Here is a 22,831-nt window from a genome sequence, read left to right on the forward strand (position 1 = left end):
CCAAATTATACTTGGTAATCAAGGAATTTTGCTAGGGGAACTCTCCTCATTGATCCTGACAGGGTAGGTGCATCCCTTAAACTGGGCACATCAGCAGAGCTGCTTTTGTAGAGAAGTCTAGTTCCAACAGATGAATGATGGGGGAAATGCTTTATGGACAAAGATAATAGTCTGGGAGTTCTCTGGACTATTTGGAGCGAAATCTTGGGGAAATACTGAATTCTCTGCCCACTTGGCAAGGAGGAAAATGGAACCATTGTAATTTGTATGTTAATAATAGGAAAAGGAGTACGTCAAGGCTGTATATTATCACCCTGCTTATTTAACTTATATGCAGAGTACATCATGAGAAACGCTGGACTGGAAGAAACACAAGCTGGAATCAAGATTGCTGGGAGAATATCAATAACCTCAGATATGCAGATGACACCACCCTCATGGCAGAAAGTGAAGAGGAACTCAAAAGCCTCTTGATGAAAGTGAAAGTGGAGAGTGAAAAAGTTGGCTTAAAGCTCAACATTCAGAAAACTAAGATCATGGCATCCGGTCCCACCACTTCATGGGAAATAGATGGGGAAACAGTGGAAACAGTGTCAGACTTTATTTTTCTGGGCTTCAAAATCACTGCAGATGGTGACTGCAGCCATGAAATTAAGACGCTTACTCCTTGGAAGGAAAGTTATGACCAACCTAGATAGCATATTCAAAAGCAGAGACATTATTTTGCCAACAAAGGTCCATCTAGTCAAGGCTATGGTTTTTCCAGTGATCATGTACGGATGTGAGAGTTGGACTGTGAAGAAGGCTGAGTGCAGAAGAATTGATGCTTTTGAACTGTGGTGTTGGAGAAGACTCTTGAGAGTCCCTTGGACTGCAAGGAGATCCAACCAGTCTGTTCTGAAGGAGATCAGCCCTGGGATTTCTTTGGAGGGAATGATGCTGAAGCTGAAACTCCAGTACTTTGGCCACATCATGCGAAGTTGACTCATTGGAAAAGACTCTGATGCTGGGAGGGATTGGGGGCAGGAGGAGAAGGAAACGACAGAGGATGAGATGGCTGGATGGCATCACTGACTCGATGGACGTGAGTCTGAATGAACTCTGGGAGTTGGTGATGGACAGGGAGGCCTGGTGTGCTGCGATTTATGGGGTCACCAAGAGTCAGACACGACTGAGCGACTGATCTGATCTGATCTGATCTGATAGTTGAAAATTTCCCGAACATGCAAAAGGAAATAGCCAATCAAGTCAAAGAGGCACAAAGAGTCCCAAAAAGGATAAACCCAAGGAGAAAGATGCCAAGACATATACTTATCAAACTAACAAAGACTAAACACAAAGAAAGAATATTAAAAAGCAGCAAGGGAGAAGCAATAAGTAACATACAAGGAAAACCCCATATGTTTAACAGCTGATCTTTCAGCAGAAACTCTGCAGGCCAGAAGGGAATGGCAGGATATATTTAAAGTACTGAAAGGGAAAAATCTACAACCAAGATTACTGTACCCAGCAAGGATCTCATTCAAAATTGATGGAGAAATAAAAAGCTTTCAGACAAGCAAATGTTAAGGGAATTCAATACCACCAAACCAGCTTTACAACAAATGTTAAACAGACTTATATAGTCAAGAAATACAACATAAGAAAAAAGATCTACAAAATCAACCCCAATTAGAAAATGGAAATAGGAACATATATATCAATAATTACTTTAAATGTAAATGGATTAAATGCTCCAACTAAAAGACACAGACTGGCTGAATGGATACAAAAACAAGACCCATATATATGTTGTCCACAAGAAACCCACTTCAGACCTAAAGACACATATAGATTGAAAGAGGGAGGATGGAAAAATACTTTCCATGCAAATGGGAAGCCAAAGAAAGCTGGAGTAGTAATCCTCGTATCAGACAAAATAGACCTTAAAATAAAGAAGATTACAAGAAATAAGGAAGGACACTACATAATGATCAAGGGATCAACCAAGAGGAAGACAAAACAATTGTAAATATCTATGCACCCAACATAGAAGCACCTCAATACATAAGACAAACACTAACAGACATAAAAGGAAACTGACAGTAACACAATAATAGCAGGAGACTTTAACACTCCACTCTCACCAATGAACAGATCATCAAAACAGAAAATTAATAAGGAAACACAAGCCTTAAATGATACATTAGATGAGATGGATCTCATTGATATCTTCAGGACATTCCATCCAAATGCAGAAGAATACACCTTCTTCTCAAGTGCACATGGAACCAGGATAGACCATATCTTCGGTCACAAATCAAACCTCAGTAAGTTTAAGAAAATTGAAACTGTATCAAGCATCTTCTCCAACCACAATGCTATGAGACTAGGTGTCAATTACAAGGAAAAAAACTGTAAGAAACTCAAACACATGGAGATTAAACAACACATTTCTAAATAACCAACAGGTTACTGAAGAAATCAAAAGGGAAATTAAAAAATTTCTAGAAACAAATGGCAATGAAAACACGACAACTCAAAACCTATAGAACGCAACAAAAGCAGTTCTAAGAGGGAAGTTTATAGCAATGCAATCCTACCTCAATAAACAAGAAAAACATCGATTAGACAACCTAACTTTATACCTAAAGCAACTGGAAAAAAAAAAGAAGAAAAAAACCCCCAAAATTAGTATAAGGAAAGAAATCATAAACATCCAACAGAAATAAATGAAAAAGAAATAAAAGAAACAATAGTAAAGATGGGGAGCATGTGTATACCTGAAATTAAAAAAAAAAAAATTAAAAAATTTAAAAAAAAAAAAGATGTAGACAAATAGATATAACTCCAGGTGGGAACAAACTAGAAAAAAAAAAGAAAAAAAAAAAAAGATGAATAAATCTAAAAGCTGGTTCTTTGAGAGGATAAACAAAATTGACAAACCCTTAGCCCCTGACTCATCAATAAAAAAAAAAGAGAGAAGCATCAAATCAACAAAATTAGAAATGAAAAAGGAGAAGTTACAACAGATAATGCAGAAATACAAAGGATTATAAGAGACTATTATAAACAACTATATGGCAATAAAATAGATAACCTGAAAGAAATGGACAGATTCTTAGAAAAGTTCAATCTTCCAAGACTGAACCAGGATGAAACAGAAATTATGAACAACCCAATTACAAGCACTGAAGTTGAAGCTGTGATCAAATATTTCCCCCCAAAACAAAAGCTTACGACCAGATGGCTTCCCAGGAGAATTCTATCAAACATTTAGGGAAGAGCTAATGCTTATTCTCCTAAAACTCTTTCAAAAAATTGCAGAGGAAGGAACACTTCCAAACTCATTCTACGAGGCCACCATCACCCTGATACCAAAACCAGACAAAGACAACACACAAAAAATAAAACCACAGGCCAATACCACTGATGAACATAGATGCAAAAATCCTCAAGAGAATTTTAGCGAACAGAATTCAGCAACATGTCAAAAAGCTCAGTTCAATTCAGTCACTCAGTCATGTCCGACTCTTTGCAACCCCACAAAGGAGGCAGGGAGGCATGCCAGGCCTCCCTGTCTATCACCAACTCCCAGAGTTCACCCAAACCCATGTCCATTGAGTCAGTGATGCCATCCAACCATCTCATCCTCTGCCGTCTTCTTCTCCTTCTGCTCTCAATCTTTCCTAGCATCAGGGTCTTTTCAAATGAGTCAACTCTTCGCATCAGATGGCCAAAGTATTGGAATTTCAGCTTCAACATCATTCCTTCCAATGAACACTCAGGATTGATCTCCTTTAGGATGGACTGGTTGGATCTCCTGGCAGTCCAAGGGACTCTCGAGAGTCTTCTCCAATACCATAGTTCAAAAGTATCAATTTTTTGGCACTCAGCTTTCTTTATAGTCCAACTCTCACATCCATACATGACTACTGGAAAAACCACAGCCTTGACTAAATGGACCTTTGTTGACAAAGTAATGTCTCTGCTTTTTCAGACCATGATCAAGTTGGGTTTATTCCAGGGATGTAAGGATTCTTTCATATATGGAAATCAATCAATGTGATATACCATATTAACAAACTGAAAGATAAAAACCATATGCTTATCTCAATAGATGCATAAAAAGCCTTTGAAAAAATTCAGCACCTATTTATGATTAAAACTCTTCAAAAAATTGGCATAGAAAGAACCTACCTCAGCATAGTAAAGGCCATATATGATAAGCCTACAGCAAACAATGGTGAAAAACTGAAAGCATTCCCCCTAAGAAGAGGAACAAGATGAGGGTGTCCACTTTCACCACTATTATTCAACATAGTTCTGGAAGTATTAGCAACAGCAGAGAAGAAAAAGAAATAAAAGGAATCCAGATTGGAAAAGAAGTAAAGCTCTCACTGTTCGAGATGACATAATACTGTACGTAGAAAACCCTAAAGATAGAATCAGAAAATTACTAGAGCTAATCAGTGAATTTAGCAAAGTTGCAGGATACAAATCAATACACAGAAATCACTTGCATTTCTATATACTAACAATGAAAAATCAGAAAGAGAAATTAAGGAATCAATCCCATTCACCATTACAATAAAAAGAATTAAATATCTAGGAATAAACTTACCTAAGTAGACAAAAGAACTGTACACAGAAAATTATAAGACACTAATGGAAGAAATCAAAGATGACATAAGCAGATGGAGAGATATTCCATGTTCCTGGGTAGGAAGAATCAATATTGTGAAAATGACTATACTACCAAATGCAATTTACAGATTTAATGCAATCCCTATCAAATTACCAATGGCATTTTTCACAAAATTAGAACAAAAAATTTCACAATTCATATGGAAACACAAAAGACCCCAAATAGCCAAAGCAGTCTTGAGAAAGAAGAATGGAGATGGAGGAATCAACCTTCCTGACTTCAGATTATACTACAAAGCTACAGTCATCAAGACAGTATGGTACTGGCAGAAAAACAGAAATATAGACCAATGGAACAAGATAGAAAGCCCAGAAATAAACCCATGTACCTATGGGTACCTTATTTTTGACAAAGGAGGCAAGAATATAAATGGGACAAAGACAGCCTCTTCAATAAATGGTGCTGGGAAAACTGGTCAGCTACAAGTAAAAGAACGAAATTAGAACACTTCCTAACACCATACACAAAGATAAACTCAAAATGGATTGAAGACCTAAATGTAAGACCAGAAACTATAAAACTCTTAGAGGAAAACATAGGCAGAACACTTGATGACATAAATCAAAGCAAGATCCTCTATGACCCATCTCCTAGAGTAACGGAAATAAAAACAAAAGTAAACAAGTGGGACCCAATTAAACTTAAAAGCTTTTGCACAGCAAAGGAAACTATAAGCAAGGTGAAAAGACAACCCTAAGAATGGGAGAAAATATTGAAATTTTTTTCAATATTATGTGAATATTAAGTGAATAACAAATGAAATAGCAAATGAAACAACTGACAAAGGATTAATTTCCAAAATATACAACCAGCTCATACAACTCAATACCAGAAAAACAAACAACCTACTGAAAAAGTGGGGTAAAGACCTAAACAGACATTTCTCCAAAGAAGACATACAGGTGGCTAACAAACACATGAAAAGATGCTCAACATCGGTCATTATTCGAGAAATGCAAATCAAAACTACAGTGAGATATCACCTCACACTGGTCAGAATGGCCCTCATCAAAAAGTCTACAAACAATAAGTGCTGGAGAGGGTGTGGAGAAAAGGGAACACTTGCACTGTTGGTGGGAATGTAAATTGATGCAGCCACTATGGAAGACGGTATGGAGATTCCTTAAAAGACTAGGAATAACACCTCCATATGACCCAGCAATCCACTTCTAGTCATACACCCTAAGGAAACCGAAATTGAAGGAGACACATGTATCCCATTGTTCATTTCAGCACCATTTATAATAGCTAGAACATGGAAGCAACCTAGATGTCCACTGACAGATGAATGGATAAAAAAGTTGTGGTATATATACACAATGGACTATTACTCAGCCATAAAAAGGAACACATTTGAGTCAGTTCTAATGAGGTGATGAACCTAGAACCTGTTATACAGAGTGAAGTGAGTCAGAAAGAGAAAGATAAATACTGTATTGTAACACATATATACAGAATCTAGAAAAATGGTACTGAAGAATTTACTTACAGAGCAACAGTGGAGAAACAGACATAGAGAATAGACTTATGGACATGGGGAGAGGGGAGGAGAGGGTGAGATGTATGGAAAGAGTAACATGGAAACTTATCATATGTAAAATAGATAGCCAACGGGAATTTGCCATATGGCTCAGGAAACTCAAATAGGGACTCTGTATCAACCTAGAGGGGTGGGATGGGGAGGGAGATGGGAGGGAGCTTCAAAAGGGAGGGGATTTATATATACCTATGGCTGATTCATGTTGAGGTTTGACAGAAAACAGCAAAATTCTGTAAAGCAATTATCCTTCAACAAAAAATAAATAAATTAAAAAAAAATTGGAAACAACCTAGATGATATGATGGTATATTATAGCCATTTTTTTAAATCTTTTTTTTAATGGCAGAGGAAAATAATCACTAATTGCTGTTAGGTGGAAAGGACACAGTTTTAAATATGAGCTCAATTCTGCATGTACAAATATATGTCTACATAAGTAAAACTGATTTCTGTGTATATTTATGTCTAGAAAGAAGACTGAAAGGAAATATATTAAGGGTTTGAGAGCTTATCTCTGGATGATGATATTGGTTGGGAATGTTTATTTTCTTGAGTAAACTTTTCAAATTTTCTCATGTCTATACTGAACATATACTACATGTTTTTAGTTGGAACTATTAAAATAGCAGATTATTACATGTTTAGTAAATGGAGTATTATTGTTAAATGTTAAATAAATAGAATATTATATGATAAATAAATAAAGAGGGAAAGAAAACTAACATGTCTTTTGTGCCCCCATGTGCCAGGCCATCTTGCCAGATATTGATATTTACTACATTAATTCTGTAAAAAGTACATGGGCATATTCTCTCTTGCCCATGCTCTAGGGGAGCAGAAAGCCTTGAGCGAGGACAGGGTCAGGCAGTCCACCCAGGGGAGAAAATCTTTCTTAGGTGCTGGGAGGCCCTTTCCTCCTCCCACGAGCAGCTGGCCCAGTGCTCACCATTCGGATCCTCCTCTTTGCCCATCTGAAACATCCACAAGAGGGGCCTGGAAGGGGGCAAAGTAATAGGTCATCTAATGTGTGACTGAAGTGATTGTGGAGGCCAGGACACCAGGGCCTTGAAACTGCTGGCTTTGGGAACAAGAAGTGCTATCAAGCATAGTGAAAGATTAGACCCATGTTGTGTCACACCTGTTGGTAGAAATGGGGCCTTTGTGGGTGGGTAGTCTTGACTTCAGTTAAGAAAGAACTTGGCCATTTGATGGGTAATAAGCTTCTATTGGGGTTTCTCAGGTATGTTAGCAGTAAAGAGCCCAATTGTCAGTGGGGGAGACATAAGAGACAAGGGTTCAATCTCTGGGATGGGAAGATCCCCTGGAGGAGGGCATGGAAAGCTACTCCAGTATTCTTGCCTGGAGAATCCCATGGACAGAGGAGCCTGGTGAGCTACAGTCCATAGAGTCCTAAACAGTTGGACATGACTGAAGTGACTTAGCATGCACACACACAAGCTTCTATTGCTGGAGTTATGCCCCAGTTCCTGCCTGGCAGATTCCTCTCCTGAGCAGGAGGCTGCTCTAGAATCCAGATGATCTGTTTCAGTTTCAAGATTCTGTTATTCTCCATCTGGTCATGCCCCTGATCCCGAGGACAGTTTGCTAATACCAACAGCTGCTTGAAGCACCTGTGGGATAGGCTTTATGCAGGCCTCTGTTGCTTAATATGTAAGTGACACCAATGGTAGAAAATCCACTGGGCAGGGAGGAGAGGACAGGGCAGGGTTAACCTGGCCTGAGGGAGATTTTTGGGCCCCTGGAATGCATCCACTCTACCTTCTTATATTCAGCCTGGGACCTTGCAGGGCAGCTTTGACAGATACATGGAATGTTTTGTTCCTCATGGCTCTCATCTGCATGCTGACACAACTCACAAAGGGTAGGCGATTAGGGAGCACCTGCTGTATACAGACGATCAAACAACTTCCCACCCCAAACCAAAGAAGCCATCAACACAGTGCTTACAAACAACAACAAAATGTCACAAGCCAGTTGAGACAACACCCATATAGAAAAATATAGAGAAAGAAATAAGAGCTTTGGAGTCAGAGAGGCCTGCATTCCTAACTTGGCTGAGGCACTGACTAGCTAGGCAGCATTAAGCAATTACTGTATCTCTTACTTTATCTCTGAGACTTATTTTCCTAATATGTAAAATTGGGTTAATGGTATCTATTTCACAAGATTAGTATAAAGATTAAAGAAAAAATATATAAGAGAATATATAATAGAGAATGTGGGCTTTGCTGGTGGCTCAGATGGTAAAGAATCTGTGTGCACGAATGGATAAGAAAGCTGTGGTACATACACACAATGGAATATTACTCATCTATTTAAAAGAATGCATTTGAATCAGTTCTAATGAGGTGTTTGAAACTGGAGCCTATCATACAGAGTGAAGTAAGTCAGAAAGAAAAACACCAATACAGTATATTAATGCATATATATGGAATTTAGAAAGATGGTAATGACGACCCTATACGTGAGAATGCAAAAGAGACACAGATATAAAGAACAGACTTTTGGACCCACTGGGAGAAGGCAAGGGTGGGATGATTTGAGAGAATAGCATTGAAACATGTATATTACCGTATGTGAAACAGATGACCAGTCCAAGTCCGACGCATGAAACAGGGCACTCAAAGCCGGTGCACTGGGACAACCCAGAGGGATGGGATGGGGAGGGAGGTGGGAGCGGGTTTGGGACGGGGGACACAAGTACACCTGTGGCTGATTCACATCTATGTATGGCAAAAACCACCACAATATTGTAAAATAATTAGGCTCCAATTAAAATAAATAAATACATTTTTAAAAAAGAATCTGTCTGCAATGCAGGAGACCTGAGTTCGATCCCTGGGTTGGGAAGATCCCCTGGAGATGGGCATAGCTACCCACTCCAGTATTCTTGTCTGGAGAATTCCATGGACAGAGGAGCCTGGAGCCTGGAAGGCTACAGTCCATAGGGTCACAAAGAGTCGGACATGACTGAAGTGATTGAGCAGCAGCAGCATATAAATAAATACATATGTGTATATGTCACTGGCACATAGAATCTGGCGTATAATAAACCTTAATAAATTGTAGCTATTTCTGTTTTTGTTATATTTGCTATAGGACAAATAAGTTGAGAAGGACTAAGTGGCCAGCAAAGAATCTAAAGGCCAGTATGGGCTGGAGAAGTGAGGGAAAGCTCCATTCACTGGTGACAACGACCTTTGAGCACCTACTAAGCGCCAGGCACAAGGTTGTGGTTCTGGGTGTCTGTCACTTTTGGAGGTAGGAATGAGCTTACCTCACACCATGTAGGCGACACAGCATAGGGTGAGTCCTGCCAGGAGGCAAGTGGGGCCCCAGTCCACAGGGTGTGTGGCAGGAGTCAAGAAAGAGCTGGGGGTGGAGTCTGATTTCACCAGGTCTCTGGAGCCAGGCAGAGGTATCAGCCTTGATGCCAGAGATAATGGGAAACTTAATGGGCCCTGGAGCCCACAGCCAGACACTCATCACTCAATGTTCCAGGTCTGTACCAGTGGCTGCAAAGACACTAACAAGCAGTCACAAGGTTTATGTTTCCTTATGTTTACTGACAACCTACTCTGATAAAACTATGGGATGTTTAAAGACAAAGTCTCTTGGCTTCCTTGGTTTCTTCCAACCTCATTGGCTATTCTGTCTCAGTCTCCTTGACGGCTCTTCTGTCTCCACCAGGCAGCTAGGAAGTGAGGAGCAGAAGGCACAGTCTCCTGCCTCTTTCCTTTTGTCTCCTCCTCCCATTTTTGGGAGACTCATCCAGCTTCATGGCTTGAAAATCTGTCTATATTCTGCTTTATGTAGTCAACCCAATTACCTCCCCGACCTATCGCCCTAATTTCAGACTTGTATTTGCAACTGTACACAGTACATCTCTGCTTGGATAAACGTATATAAACCATCTCAAATATAAAATGTCCGATACAGGGGATTTTCCTGGTGGTCCAGTGGTTGAGAATCTGCCTTCTAATGCAGGAAATAGGATTTGATTCCTGGTCAGGGAATTAAAATTCCAATATGACATAGGGTAACTTAGCCCGTGAGTCCCAGCTAGAGAAAACTCGCATGCCACACAATGAAGAGACTTTGCACCACAACGAAGACCAAGTGCAGCAGAAAAATTAAAAAAAATAATAAAATTGCCAGCACAGAAACCCCCGGTCTCCTCCATCACAACACATTTGGGTTTGGGAAACCCTACCCTGGGGCTCCCGGTACTTCCCTGTTAAGGCAAAAACCTAGGAAGCATCTTTGAGTTCACATTCCAGATCTGATCTATCAGCAAGTCCTGGAAGTTCTACCTCCAGAAAAATCCAGAATCTGTCCACTTGTATTTAAGCTGTGGCTGTTTCCCCCTGGACTATAGCAAGAACCTCCTCACTTATCTCCCTGTTTCCTCTCAGGCAGTCCATTCCCCAGACCAGCCACAGTGATGGGTGTAAAACATAAACAAAGTCTATCCTCATATTAGAACCTTCTAGTGGCTCCCTCTGATGCTTCAGAACCACCCCAGCACTGCCACATGCAGCACTGGGCCAGCCTAAGTCTCTGACTCTTTCCTCCCTCCACCTGCTCTTTGCTCTCCAGACACACTGGTCTTCTCTCTGTTTCCAGACACACTGGTCTTCTCTCTGTTTCCAGACACACTGGTCTGTCTCTCTGTTTCCAGACACACCGGTCTGTCTCTCTGCGGGTAAATGTTGGAAGAGACCAACCTTTACGTACCTGCGGGCCTTTGCACTTAGATTTTGCTCTCTGTGTAACATTTTCCCATGAGACTTCTCATTGTTCTTGGTTCAAATGTCACCATCTACCTCACATCCCCTCCTTGCTGACAGTCATCCTCTAGCATGTTTTGTTCCAAAATCTTTGACATAGAAAGAGTCATGTATGTATCTATTGTCGGTCTCCCTCATTAGACTGTAAGTTTCAAGAGAACTGGATCCTGTCTGACCTGCTCTGTGCTCGGTCTCCCACTCCTAGAACAACACTGGGGGAACAGTGGGAACTTGGTAAATATTTGTTCAGTGAATGAATCCATGCTTCAGATGTGGTTCCTGGTCTTCTCAAGATGGAAGATGTGTAACAAGCCACAGGAAGGGTTGCCTAAGAATACAGGAAATGGTACCCCTGAAAACAAATCTGAAAACTAATTTTCACTAAAGTATTGCTGGATGACAATATGCTATCCAGTAATGCCGGCCTCTAAGGGGTTCTAGAAAGACAAAGACATCATCTACAGGGTGGCCCTGGAAGGAAACCATTCAAAAACCAAAATGGAGAGCAGATGAGGAACTATTTGAAGATTGATGGGTTCTTGTGGTTCCCCTAAAATTTTCCATCTTGAGGATTCCTCTGTCACCAAATGTACACACATTCTCCCCAATCATACACGCCCCCCCACCCACATTCCCCTCTGTAACATTATTCCTCCTTTTCAAAGCTGACTCTGGTTCTTCTTGTCTTGTTCCAATATTTCATACAGATCTTAGGGAAGAACCAACTGACAAGTTTCTGAGAAATCCCATGGAAATTTGCAAAAAATAAAGCACCTCTTACTTCTGACATTTCACCTTAAATCTTAACAAACTATAGTACAGACACACAATGGAATATTATTCTGCCACTAAGGTGACAATTATAAAGTTTAAGTACCAACCAAGAAAACATTTTTGGCTGTAATTTTAGGCTAAGACCAAAACAAACAAACAAACTGGGCTTAGATCTGGTATAAGTATTATAAGCACAACTACATCAACATTATCTAAGGAGAAAAAAACTGAAAGGGAATAGCTATTGTATTGAGTTAATGGGATTTACAGCAGGTTTTTCCTTTATGTTTCCAGACATTTTTTGAAATTACTTTTATATACATAAAATGAAAATATTAAGATTAAGCACAGTTTAAGTCCTCCACCAGGGACTTCCCTGGTGGTTCAGTGGTTGGAAGTTAGCCGGCCAACATTGGGGAAACAGGTTTGATTCTTTGTTCAGGAAGATTCCACATGCTGCAAGGCAACTGAGCCTGCGAGCCACTACTAAGCCGGCAAGGTGCAACTGCTGAAGCCCCTGCACCGAGAGCCTGTGCTCCGCAACAAGAGAAGCCACCTCAACGTGAAAGCCAGGCACCATATGGAAGAGAAGCCCCCGCTCACAGCAACTAGAGAAAGCCTGCACATAGCAGTGAAGACCCAGTGTGGCCAAAAGTAAAAATCTCCGTGTGGTTGCCTCTGTCTCAGACCCGTGTCACTTCTGCTGTTTCCCCAAACAGCTGAAACAAGACAAGGGACACAGCCTCATTCCTGAATCATGTCCGGAGAGGGGACGATGGGTGGAAGGGGAGAGGTCATCGTAAAGTCACAACAACTACAACAGCGGTCAACGTGGTTCCAGCTCTGTGTGCTCCAGAGACTCTGCTATCTACTCCTGACAGGATCTTTCCCCAGAGGTGAAAAAACTGGGAGGTGAAGGAGCTGGTCTGAGGTTCCAGGGCTGGGAGCTGGCCGAGAAAGTTAGAGAAGCTGGTCTGATCTCACAGGCCCTGCTCTCAACCACTCTAACAAGGACGGTGCTCTTCCACATACTGAGCACTTGTGTTTCAAGGGCTCTTGCAGCCTTTGGGGGGGGTCACCTCTGAGTCAGGAGGCTCCTGATGCCAGGGCAGGGGAGGGGTCAGGGGCCAGAGGCCAGTCCCCTGACCTCCCAGCAGGGCTGCCGCTAGTGCCTTTCCCCCTGCAGCACATTAGCAGCAGGCCTGGCCTAGTGGACCACAGGGACTTCTGGAAGGAGGCAGAGCAGGAAAGGAAGGGGAGGAAAGCCTGCCCCTCAGGGTGAAGGGCATAGCAGGAAGAGTGGGAAGGGGTGGGGCAGACAGGGGGAGGGGAACAGACACTCTTCACCTGTGACTCTGAGAAGTGTCACTGGCAGGACCCTGGCACTTCCTTGGGTCAGTCAGCCTGGTCAAGGGGATGATCTTGGGGGACTGGTTATCCATCCAACTGCCCTCAGGTATGTTGAGGGAGATGGACGCTGGGTTGACAGTTGCAGCTATGAAGTAGGACCTACTGGGGCTGGACAAGGTGACCCCACGGTGGAGGCCCAGATGGACTCACAGAGCCAGGGTCCAGACAGAGAGTGCGGTGGAAGCAGAGGGGTCCACAGGAGGTAAAGGGGCCATGGCCCAGTGCTTCTTGGGAGCAAGGCCCACATAGTGAAATAAAGCTGCCCCTCAGCCAAGCTGCCCCTGGTACTGCTGCTGAGACCAGAGCAGCCAGAGGGGCACAAGAGCACTGCCCCCTCCCTGTTGTTGGGAGCCTGCAGGAAGCCCGGAGGAGAAGCTGGGGAGGCAGATCTAGATCATGGATCATTATCCAAAGCCACTGTTTAGCTTTTGCAGCCCACTCAGTTTACCAGGTGGGACTGAGTCATGATTTTCTCTTCACTGGCCCACAGGTGGGATCTGTAAGGAAGGTCAAATCAGTCCCAGACCCCCAGAGGTGCTTGTGGTTACAGCTATGACCCTGCCCTGCCACCAGGCCAGATGGCACAGGGTTAGAATCTATTATGTGCCAGGAGGTCTGCAGACCCTTCACCTACAGGAGTCCAAACCCTCTTCTCAGTATTATATCAATAGAAACACCCTCCATGTCCACTCTCCCATCCACTAGCTGTGTGACTTTAACCCCTCTGTGAGGGGTTGGATACCATCACTGATTCAATGGACATGAACTTGGGTGAATTCCAGGAGATGGTGAGGGACAGGAAGGCCTGGCATGCTGCAGTCCATGGGGTCACAAAGAGTCGGACACAACTTAGTGACTGAACACCACCACCAACAACTCCTCTGAGCTTCAGTTTCTTCATCAGTTAATCCCTCCCAAGCACACAGACTGAACGCAGTAAAAGGACAGTACTGTCCAGGTAACACCTCTTAGGGGTTTCCCTGATAGCTCAGTTGGTAAAGAATACACCTGCAATGCAGGAGACCCCAGTTTGATTCCTGGGTTGGAAGATCCGCTGGAGAAGGGATAGGCTACCCACTCCAATATTCTTGGGCTTCCCTTGTGGCTCAGCTGGTAAAGAATCTGCCCGCAGTGCGGGAGACCTGTGTTCGATCCCTGGGTTGCGAAGATCCCCTGGAGAAGGGAAAGACTACCCACTCCAGTATTCTAGTCTGGTGAATCCCATGGACTGTATAGTCCACAGGGTCGCAAAGAGCCGGACACAGCTGAGCACTGTGTCACTTTTGAGGCACAGAAACAGGTAAGGACAGGTAGGTGATGGGGTGGGGCGGAAGGGACTCATCCCGGAAAGCAAAATGAATAAAAACACAACCTCTTAACTCTGCAGCAATGCAGGTGATCTTATTCAGAGTCAGGACAATGAGGGTAAAATTTAAGGGGTCAAGGACCCTCTCCCCAAGAATACAGACATACCTGAGAGCCATCAGGGGCCATGGGAAGTAGAGATGTGAGATGGGGAGTTTCCAGGACCTGTATCTGCTCTGACTCACAGACACTCCTTCCTGCCATGCTGCCTTCTTCATCCCACTGAAGGCTCTGAGGGACAAACACATCCGTTCCCAAGCCAGGATGGCCTTCCGACGTCTGGAGAGTCATTCCAGCCACGTCCACCTCTCTGGGGCTCCGAACAGGCTGAGTGGTGCTGGAGCTAGTCCTTAATGGCGAGGCAAACGGCGAATATCCTCGGGAAATTTCAAGGGAGTTTTGCAAAAAAAAGCCAAAGCAATGCTATCAGATTTCTCCTGAAGATATATGAGCCTGATGAATAATTAAGGAGGTGAAGGCAGTCAGGGCTTAGCTAAAAGAGTCCCACATTTCTGTGAACACTTCACACAGTCTGGTGGAATGTTCTTGTGCTGCGTAGAAAGTCTACAGGAAGCTACAATTACTTTCACCTGGAGCAGCTCTCCCTAGGGGAGGCCTGCATTGCAGAGCTGGAATCCAGGCTTGGAGATAGTGCCTCACTGCTCGGGGATATTTTTAGAAGTGTGACACTCAATATGTCCATGGGGAGGAGAGAAGGAACCGGGGTGGGTGGAGGTGCTGAGGGTCAGGTAGACTCCCTGGCTCTTGGCTGACACCCCCATCTTTCTCTTTTGAGCCCTGAAAATAAATCCCCAACCTGCTGTTCAGCACTGACGGAGGGGCCACAGGCCAGAAGGGAGATTAGTCATTTACTCTGTGTCTCATTCGCAGTCCTTTCTTTGATGCGACAGATACTGTGTCTGGCAGCTTCAAGACAACGTGTCATAGCTCCACGGTAAAAACAAAAAGCAAACCCTCTTCATATTTATTTATAAGCATTTTAAAATAGACATTCAAAATGTGCATCTTTCTGTTCCTCAGCTCTGAGTGATCCCGCATCCTCTCTAGTTGGGGACACCCCATAATCCCCCTGTCCCCCTTTCAAGACTCTTTTCTGAGGCTGTGGTTTTCTAGTGGGCACTGCCTCTGGCCTCAACAGAAACCAAGCAGCAGCCAGACTTCCAGTCTGACTGACCAGAGTCATGTATTTGGGACAGAGATGGAGGGGGGAATACATGTATAAAGTTGTAACCGAAACTGGGGTCCAGCTGCTTGCCACTCAAAAGCCAGTAAAGAGGCTGAATTGGTGGAAAGGAAAGCTTGCTTTATTTTGGATGCCAGCAACCCAGGGTAGGGGGAGGGTGGACACCTGTCCAGAAGCCGTCTCTCCCCCCATCCATGACAATCAGTGGGCAAGAGCTTTTATAGCCAGATGGAGGAGGCTTCATGCAGAAACAGCACAGTCAGCTCTGACAGTCATCTTGAAATTGGTCATCTGACCATCTTCATCTTGGTTGTTTTAAGTAGAGTTAATCTTCAGTTCCAGGATCGGTTTGTCCCCATTTCTTGAGCCCAGATCTCAGAACTATGGCAGCTTCTGTCATGGCTACAGTCCAGTCATCATGTAGTTAACTTCTTACACCTGGTGGTGGTTTCAGTCTAAGAGCTCATGGGACATGGCGCAGAATATTATCTATAGCCCTTGAGAGGGAACTAAATGTCCTTGACTATGTTTGACGCTCAGTCACTTCAGTTGTGTCCAGCTCTTTGTGACTCCGTGTGCCATAGCCTGCAAGGCTCCTCTGTCTGTGGGATTTTCCCAGCAAGAACACTGGAATGGGTTGCCATGCCTTCCTCCAGCAGATGCTTGATGACTTTATTATTTGGTCTTTGTTGACTGTGTTGCTTTGTTTCTGCATTTTCTCACTTCTCTGGTTAAACTTCTTCTTTGGCTAAAGTTTTTTCACAAACAAAAGGCACGTGGGGGACGCGGTGGTGGGCAAGAACCACAGGGTCCTGCTTCATTTCAAAGTGTCATTTTTCTGTTTGTGCCAAGAGACAGCAGAACTTGCAACCTCTACTCCCAATTATGGTGCTTAGCAGTAAGGATTATTTTCAGCCCAAAGCAATGCAGCTACAAGGAAACCTTTCTGCTCTCCCACTATTTGCCTAAAAGCAGGACGTACGTTTTCTCCCCTCTTCACCACGAAGAACAGAACAGAATCAGCAAAGACAGTTCCAGGCCTTTACGAGCCCTGAGAAGCACCAGAGCTAGGTCTCTCAGGCATGGAAAAGTAACAGCACACGACTTAGCAACTGAACAACAGCCAATAGGAAGCTACGAGTTAGATTAACCCAGTCTGTGTGTGCCTCAATTCCTCATCTTTAGTGATAAGAATGTTTCTTTCCTCCTGGTATAGCTTCCACATGGGAGTTTTATGTCCAGCTTTTAGGAAGAAAAAGAAAGGTCAGAGTATCCACTACTATTTAAGTGCCATTAGCTCAAAATTATCAATATACAGAGCACCATATTTGAGGGCAAATCTGTTTTCCTTCAATAACTTCACTTTTGTGAATTCTTCTTTTGTGGCCAGTATTTCTTGACAAGTCTAACTTTTCCCAGGTCATTTTTTGTAATCCCCAAAGACATAATTCTTTAAAAGCTTACTATTGAAAATTTAGCTATTCCTGGTTTTATTTCTCACTGATTAGGCCTAAAAGTAATGTTCACTTGGATGGATGAAAGACTTATTTTTAAATATCTAATTATATTTTTTTTCTGCCCAGCTTTACTGAGATAGAATTGACAAACAGCAGGGTATACGTTTTAAGGTGCACTGCTTTTCTTTTTTATTGTAAAAATCATCAATAAAAGGCACTTCCATGGTATGGCTAAAATGTCAAGGTGCCTTGTTAGGTTAAATAATCATGTAGTTGTGCCACCACTATTGAGCCTGTGCTCTAGAGCCCCTGAGCGGCAACCACTGAAGCCTGCTCACCCTAGAGCCTGTGCTCCGCACAAAAGAAGCCACCACAGTGAGAAGCCCGTGCACCACAATTAGAGGGTAACCCCCCCTCACCGCAACCAGAGAAAAGCCCACGCAGCAAGGAAAACCCAGCACAGCCAAGAATAAATTTAAATATATGTATTTTTTAAATTGTGTAGAATGTGGTTAAGTCCTACAGGTTAAAAAAAAAAAAGTCACCTGCAATTTCCAGGGGCAGGTTCTTTAAGGAAGTTTTCCAACAAGAAACCCACCCCCCCCCCCCCTTACTGAGAAATAGAGGAAGAAAATCATGCGGAGAAAGGGGCTGTCAAATAGGCCAGCAATACCAAGCCATTCCACACTAATTGTCCCATAGGTGTTAACAGTAAATTACATTTCAAGGACTTCCCTGGTGGTCCAGTGGCTAAGACACCACACTTCCAATGCCGAGGACCCAGGTTTGATCCCTGGTCAGGGAACTAGGCCGCACATGCTACAACCAAGTTCACATACAGCAGCAAAAACCTGGAGCAGCCAAATAAATGAATGAATAAACAAACATTAAAAACTAAAGTACATTACATTCTAGAACTGGCTCCTGGCAAAGTGAACTAGGAGAAGGCAATGGCACCCAACTCCAGTACTCTTGCCTGGAAAATCCCATGGACGGAGGAGCCTGGAAGGCTGCAGTCCATGGGGTCGCTGAGGGTCAACACGACTGAGAGACTTCCTTTTCACTTTTCACTTTCATGCATTGGAGAAGGAAATGGCAACCCACTCCCGTGTTCCTGCCTGGAGAATCCCAGGGACGGGGGAGCCTGGTGGGCTGCCGTCTATGGGGTCGCACAGAGTCAGACACGACTGAAGTGACATAGCAGCACAGTGAACTAATTAATTGTGTAGGGAAACATTGTGTCTTGAGGTTTTAGAAGCTAAGGGCTTAGTAAGTATTCCATGTACCTACAAGCCTTCAATTTTACGAAATGAAAAATAAAAAATTTACAAACATAAACACGAGTCCAAATGTGTGTTTAAATGAGTGGTGGTTCTGGTCTCATTGTTAGGAACACTATCTTTTCTCAAATATCTGTATCTACAGGAAAGGAAGATTTGACAGAGTAGAGCTGGGGAGAGTTATTTACTGGAAAAAATAACATTGTTCCATATTTATCTCAGGAACTGGGTCCAGTCCTGCCTGGCAAGCCCCCGGGGCACAGTGGTCATCACCCGCCAGCTGTGGGCAGGCTCTTCTGAAGTCACTTTGGTTTCAGGTAACAAAAACCCACTTCATTTTGCTCCAAGGAAAGGGAGGTGGGCTTTATCAAAAGGAGCTGAATACAGGGAGGTAATAATCAATTAGAATATCTCCTTACAGGTCTGGGGAGAAAGTATCAGGTGACATAGGGAGACACACAAAGGCCAGGGGCTCTCCTACAGCCTGGACCCCACTCTGGATGCAGCAAGCCCACCAAGGACCCAGCTTGAGCTTGTGAGGTGGGAAGGGGTTCCCCCAGCTCCAGAGCAAATTAGTGGCAAGTTACTCAACCTTTCTAAGCCTTGGTTTATTCATTTGTAAAATAGGGATAATGATGATGATGCTGACCCCGAATAAGTGTGAGATTTAACACGCAGCAAACAGTGGGCTGCAGTCAATGTTAGTTCCTTTCCTGCTCAATCCCCATAACAGAAAGTGTGGCTTCAAATACCCAGCTTAATATCAGAACTGATTTAAGCATAGATCTGTTGGGACTCCTAAAATGATCACAATACAACAACAATAACAATGATTTTGTTTTTTTACAGAAAAAAAAGTCTTTTTTTCCCTGGTCTTATTCCATGAAGTGGGGATGAACATTTTCCTAATTTTTCCTTCAAATACTAGCTTTAAGGGGCTGGGGGCGTGCCCTGGCAGTCTTGCCAGTTAAGACTCCGTGCTTCCAATGCAGGGGGTGCAGGTTCAATCCCTGGTCAGGGAACTATGACCAACATGCTGCATGGCACAGCCAGATAAATACTTTTAAAGAAGGGTGCACAATAGTATCCCCACCCCTATCTCTATCCTCTCCACCCCCTCCCCTCAGGAATTCTTCATCACAGAACAGAAAATGGGACAGGGCTCGCTGGAGTTAAAATCTCCCTCATTCCAGGGGCCAGAATGCAGAAATAGGGAAGGGATGGTAGCTGAGAGCCAGTGAGGGACTGAAGCTGCAGCGTAGAAACCCTTTCGGAACCTGCCACCCTGGCACCTCAGGCCCTGGGGAAAGTGGCTGTGAGATGGTGCAGGCCTCGCGAGCTGAGGAGCCCAAGGTGGGGCTGAGCTAGGAAAATGGCAGATAAGCCAAACCTGCTTGCCCCGGGGTGGGTGTGTGCCCTGCAAAGCCATCTCGCCTTCACTCTCCGAGAGAAGCGCAGGGGCAAACCAGGTGCAGAGTAACTGGGGCTCCTGTCTTTCATCATCAGTGCTTCATGACAAGAGCAGGGCAGGGCAGGTGCCAGCACAGCCTGTGCTTCAGCAGCCACCCCAGGTGGCACTGACTACATATAAAATAAAGAACAAGGACCTACTGTAGAACACAGGAAACTATATTCAATACCTTGTAACAACCCTAATGGAAAAGAATCTGTGAGGAGAGAGAAATTAGGAGGTTGGGATGAACACATATACACTTCTATGCGTAAAAACAGATAACCAACAGGGACCTACTGTATAGCATAGTGAAATCTACTCAATATTTTGTAAAAACCTATAAGGGGAAAGAATTTGAAAAACTGTACGTATAACTGAGTCACTGTGTTGAACACCTGAAACACAATATTATGACTCAACCATACTTCAATAAAAAAAGAAATAGCTGAAAATCTTGGCTGAAGGAAGGCTTCCCAGTTTCCTCTCAGGATTTTAATGACCTGGACCACCCCTCTGGACTAGTAAGCAACCCCTGGGTGTTTTGTGGCTATCACCGACAGGAGAAATCCAGAAAGGAAAAACATATTTCTAAGCTCAACTAGTTGGAGGCTCGAAGTCAATTAGATTGACAATTTAAAAGAAAATAATCTCAATCGGAACCCCCAGCTAGAGGTGTGATTATACATTGTTATCTTGGGGGCTAATCATCACACCTGGAGTAGACAAAGATGACGTAAAACACCATGATCAGCTTGTGAAACTTCCAGACGTCCGGGAGGTCCTTACCCCCTTCCAGGATGAGGTGGACTCACAGTGCTCACACTTCCTCCAGAAGAGGATTCCCTTCCTCTTCCTGTTGCTTACATCAGTAGGTGGCCCTCCAACCACTCAGTTGCTCAGCAAATTACTCAAGACTCTCAGCTGTAGGTTTCAGGAGCAAGCTTAAACATCATCAGCAATCTGTTGCCTCATCTTGCTGGGAAAGATGAAGATCCTGGGAAGCTGAGAAAGAAGAGAACCTGGGCTTTGAAGCAGCAGGACTCTTTCTCGGTCCTGCTCCCATCCCCTCTTGCTCTGCTTCTTTGCCCGGGACCTTCATCTCTCCTAATGTAGACAGTCCATCTCCGCCTGCAGGGGATATAGTCATTAGCAGCCCAAGCTTCGCCAGCCCATCAAGAGTGTTTTCTCACCAGGCACTTTTTAATTTTTTTTCTGGCCAAGTGGCAAGTGGGGTCTTAGTTCTCCAACCAGGGCTCAAACCCTCTCCCCCTGTAGTGGAAGTGCATTGGACAGCCAGGGACGTCCCTTTACCAGGCATCTTTATCCTAGGGAAGGGCTCTGACGGGGCCTGTTTGAAGTCAGTTTCCACCCCTGGGCCACCCCAAGTGCCAAGGAGACGACATATCGTAATAAACCAGTATTGGTCACACCCTTTCACCCGAGTCCACCCGACAGAGAAGAATGATGGGAAATTTCACTTGCTGGGAACAAATTGAAGACTCTTACGCTCCACTCTGCAGATGCTGGTGTCCCCAGCATTTTAAAATAAACTCCCAATTGGACCTTAACATACACTCAGAAAGTGCATGAATTTTAAGTGTGCAGTTCAACGAATTTTCACTATTGAACACACCCATAGAACGAATGCCTTGATCAGGAGACAGAACACTGCCAGTGCCCTAGAAATCTACCTTATGCTTCCTTCCAATCACCACTCTCCTGACCACCCCGACCCTGAAAAGGCAAAACTGTCTTGATTTCTAATACAATTCATTTGATCAGTTTGGGAACTCAACATAAATGCTGTCATTCATTATTGTTCCTTTATGCCTAGTTTCTTATACTCAGTATTATGTTTATGAAATCGATCCACATTGTTGCATGTAGACACAAAGCGTTCATTTCATAGCTGTGTAGCATTCTTTTGCATGAATATACCAAAATTTGTTTATCCACCTTAGAGGCTTCACATAGGCATTTGTATCTTTGAATTTTTCCCTGAATTGTCTTTCTTTGAATATATGTGTAAACGCTGGTTACTAATTAATATTCAAGGTTGAGCTTAAAAGCACATTTTGTGGAAGGGTTTATACAAAGATAAGGATGCCCTGTGCACTTGGGGTTACTGCACCTTTCCTCGCCTCTGTATGTCCTGCCAACAATCATTTGGCAACACCGTCCTCTGGTGGCGGCTTTCTGAACTGCAACCGTGGCTCACATACTGAACAGGCTTTTCAAAGCATTACATGCAGTAACCAATGATCATTTGCGTAAATAAAAGTGTTCCATTTCCATATCACAATCAAGATACAGGTCAATATTCAAAATAATAATGAAAATTTAAAGTATCAACTACCATTTCTCAAGTACCTCCTATGTGTCAGATAATATGTCAACCTCAACACATACAGTATTCTCTGTAATCCTTATAGCAAGGCTGTGAAGTGGTTATTGTCTCCTTTCTGCCGTGAGAGACCAGACTTAAGCAAGTTCAATAATCATCTCAAAGTATGCCTGCGGTGTGAGCCTCGCTGTTCAGTACTCCACTCAAGGTTCACTCCACCAGACCCCTCCCTGAGGAGGACTGGGGCTGGAGAAGAGCTTGGGCCCCTCCTGGGGCTCTCTGCTGGAAGGCAAGTGCTCCTAGCTCCTCTTCTCACATCTCCCTCTCTGCCCAAGAGGAAGGGACATGCACTCCTGCTTTCCCCCACACCCACCCCTGTTCCCGTAAGGGGACCTGTTGTTTTTTTGATCGGCAGAAGCCTGAGATGTTGACTGGGTCATGCTGAACTCGAGATGGCTTAATACACCTAAAGGTTAAGGGTTCATGAGGGTGTTACCCCATCTTTC

The 22,831-nt window shown here is 43.6% G+C and overlaps 1 protein-coding gene across 1 annotated transcript in view; it reads right to left on the minus strand.

Annotated features, from left to right (window-relative positions):
* The window catches only part of PLA2G4E (phospholipase A2 group IVE), an 80,947-nt gene extending 65,673 nt beyond the window's left edge, over window positions 1-15,274 (minus strand). The window contains exon 1 of the mRNA XM_027553620.1: window positions 14,696-15,274. Coding sequence (XP_027409421.1) covers window positions 14,696-14,878 — 183 coding nt within the window. The 5' untranslated portion in view covers window positions 14,879-15,274. The remainder of the gene's footprint in view (window positions 1-14,695) is intronic.
* Between the last annotated feature and the right edge of the window lie 7,557 nt (window positions 15,275-22,831).

The sequence above is a fragment of the Bos indicus x Bos taurus genome, chromosome 10 (genome assembly GCF_003369695.1).
Source record: "Bos indicus x Bos taurus breed Angus x Brahman F1 hybrid chromosome 10, Bos_hybrid_MaternalHap_v2.0, whole genome shotgun sequence".
In the NCBI taxonomy this organism is placed as follows: domain Eukaryota; kingdom Metazoa; phylum Chordata; class Mammalia; order Artiodactyla; family Bovidae; genus Bos; species Bos indicus x Bos taurus.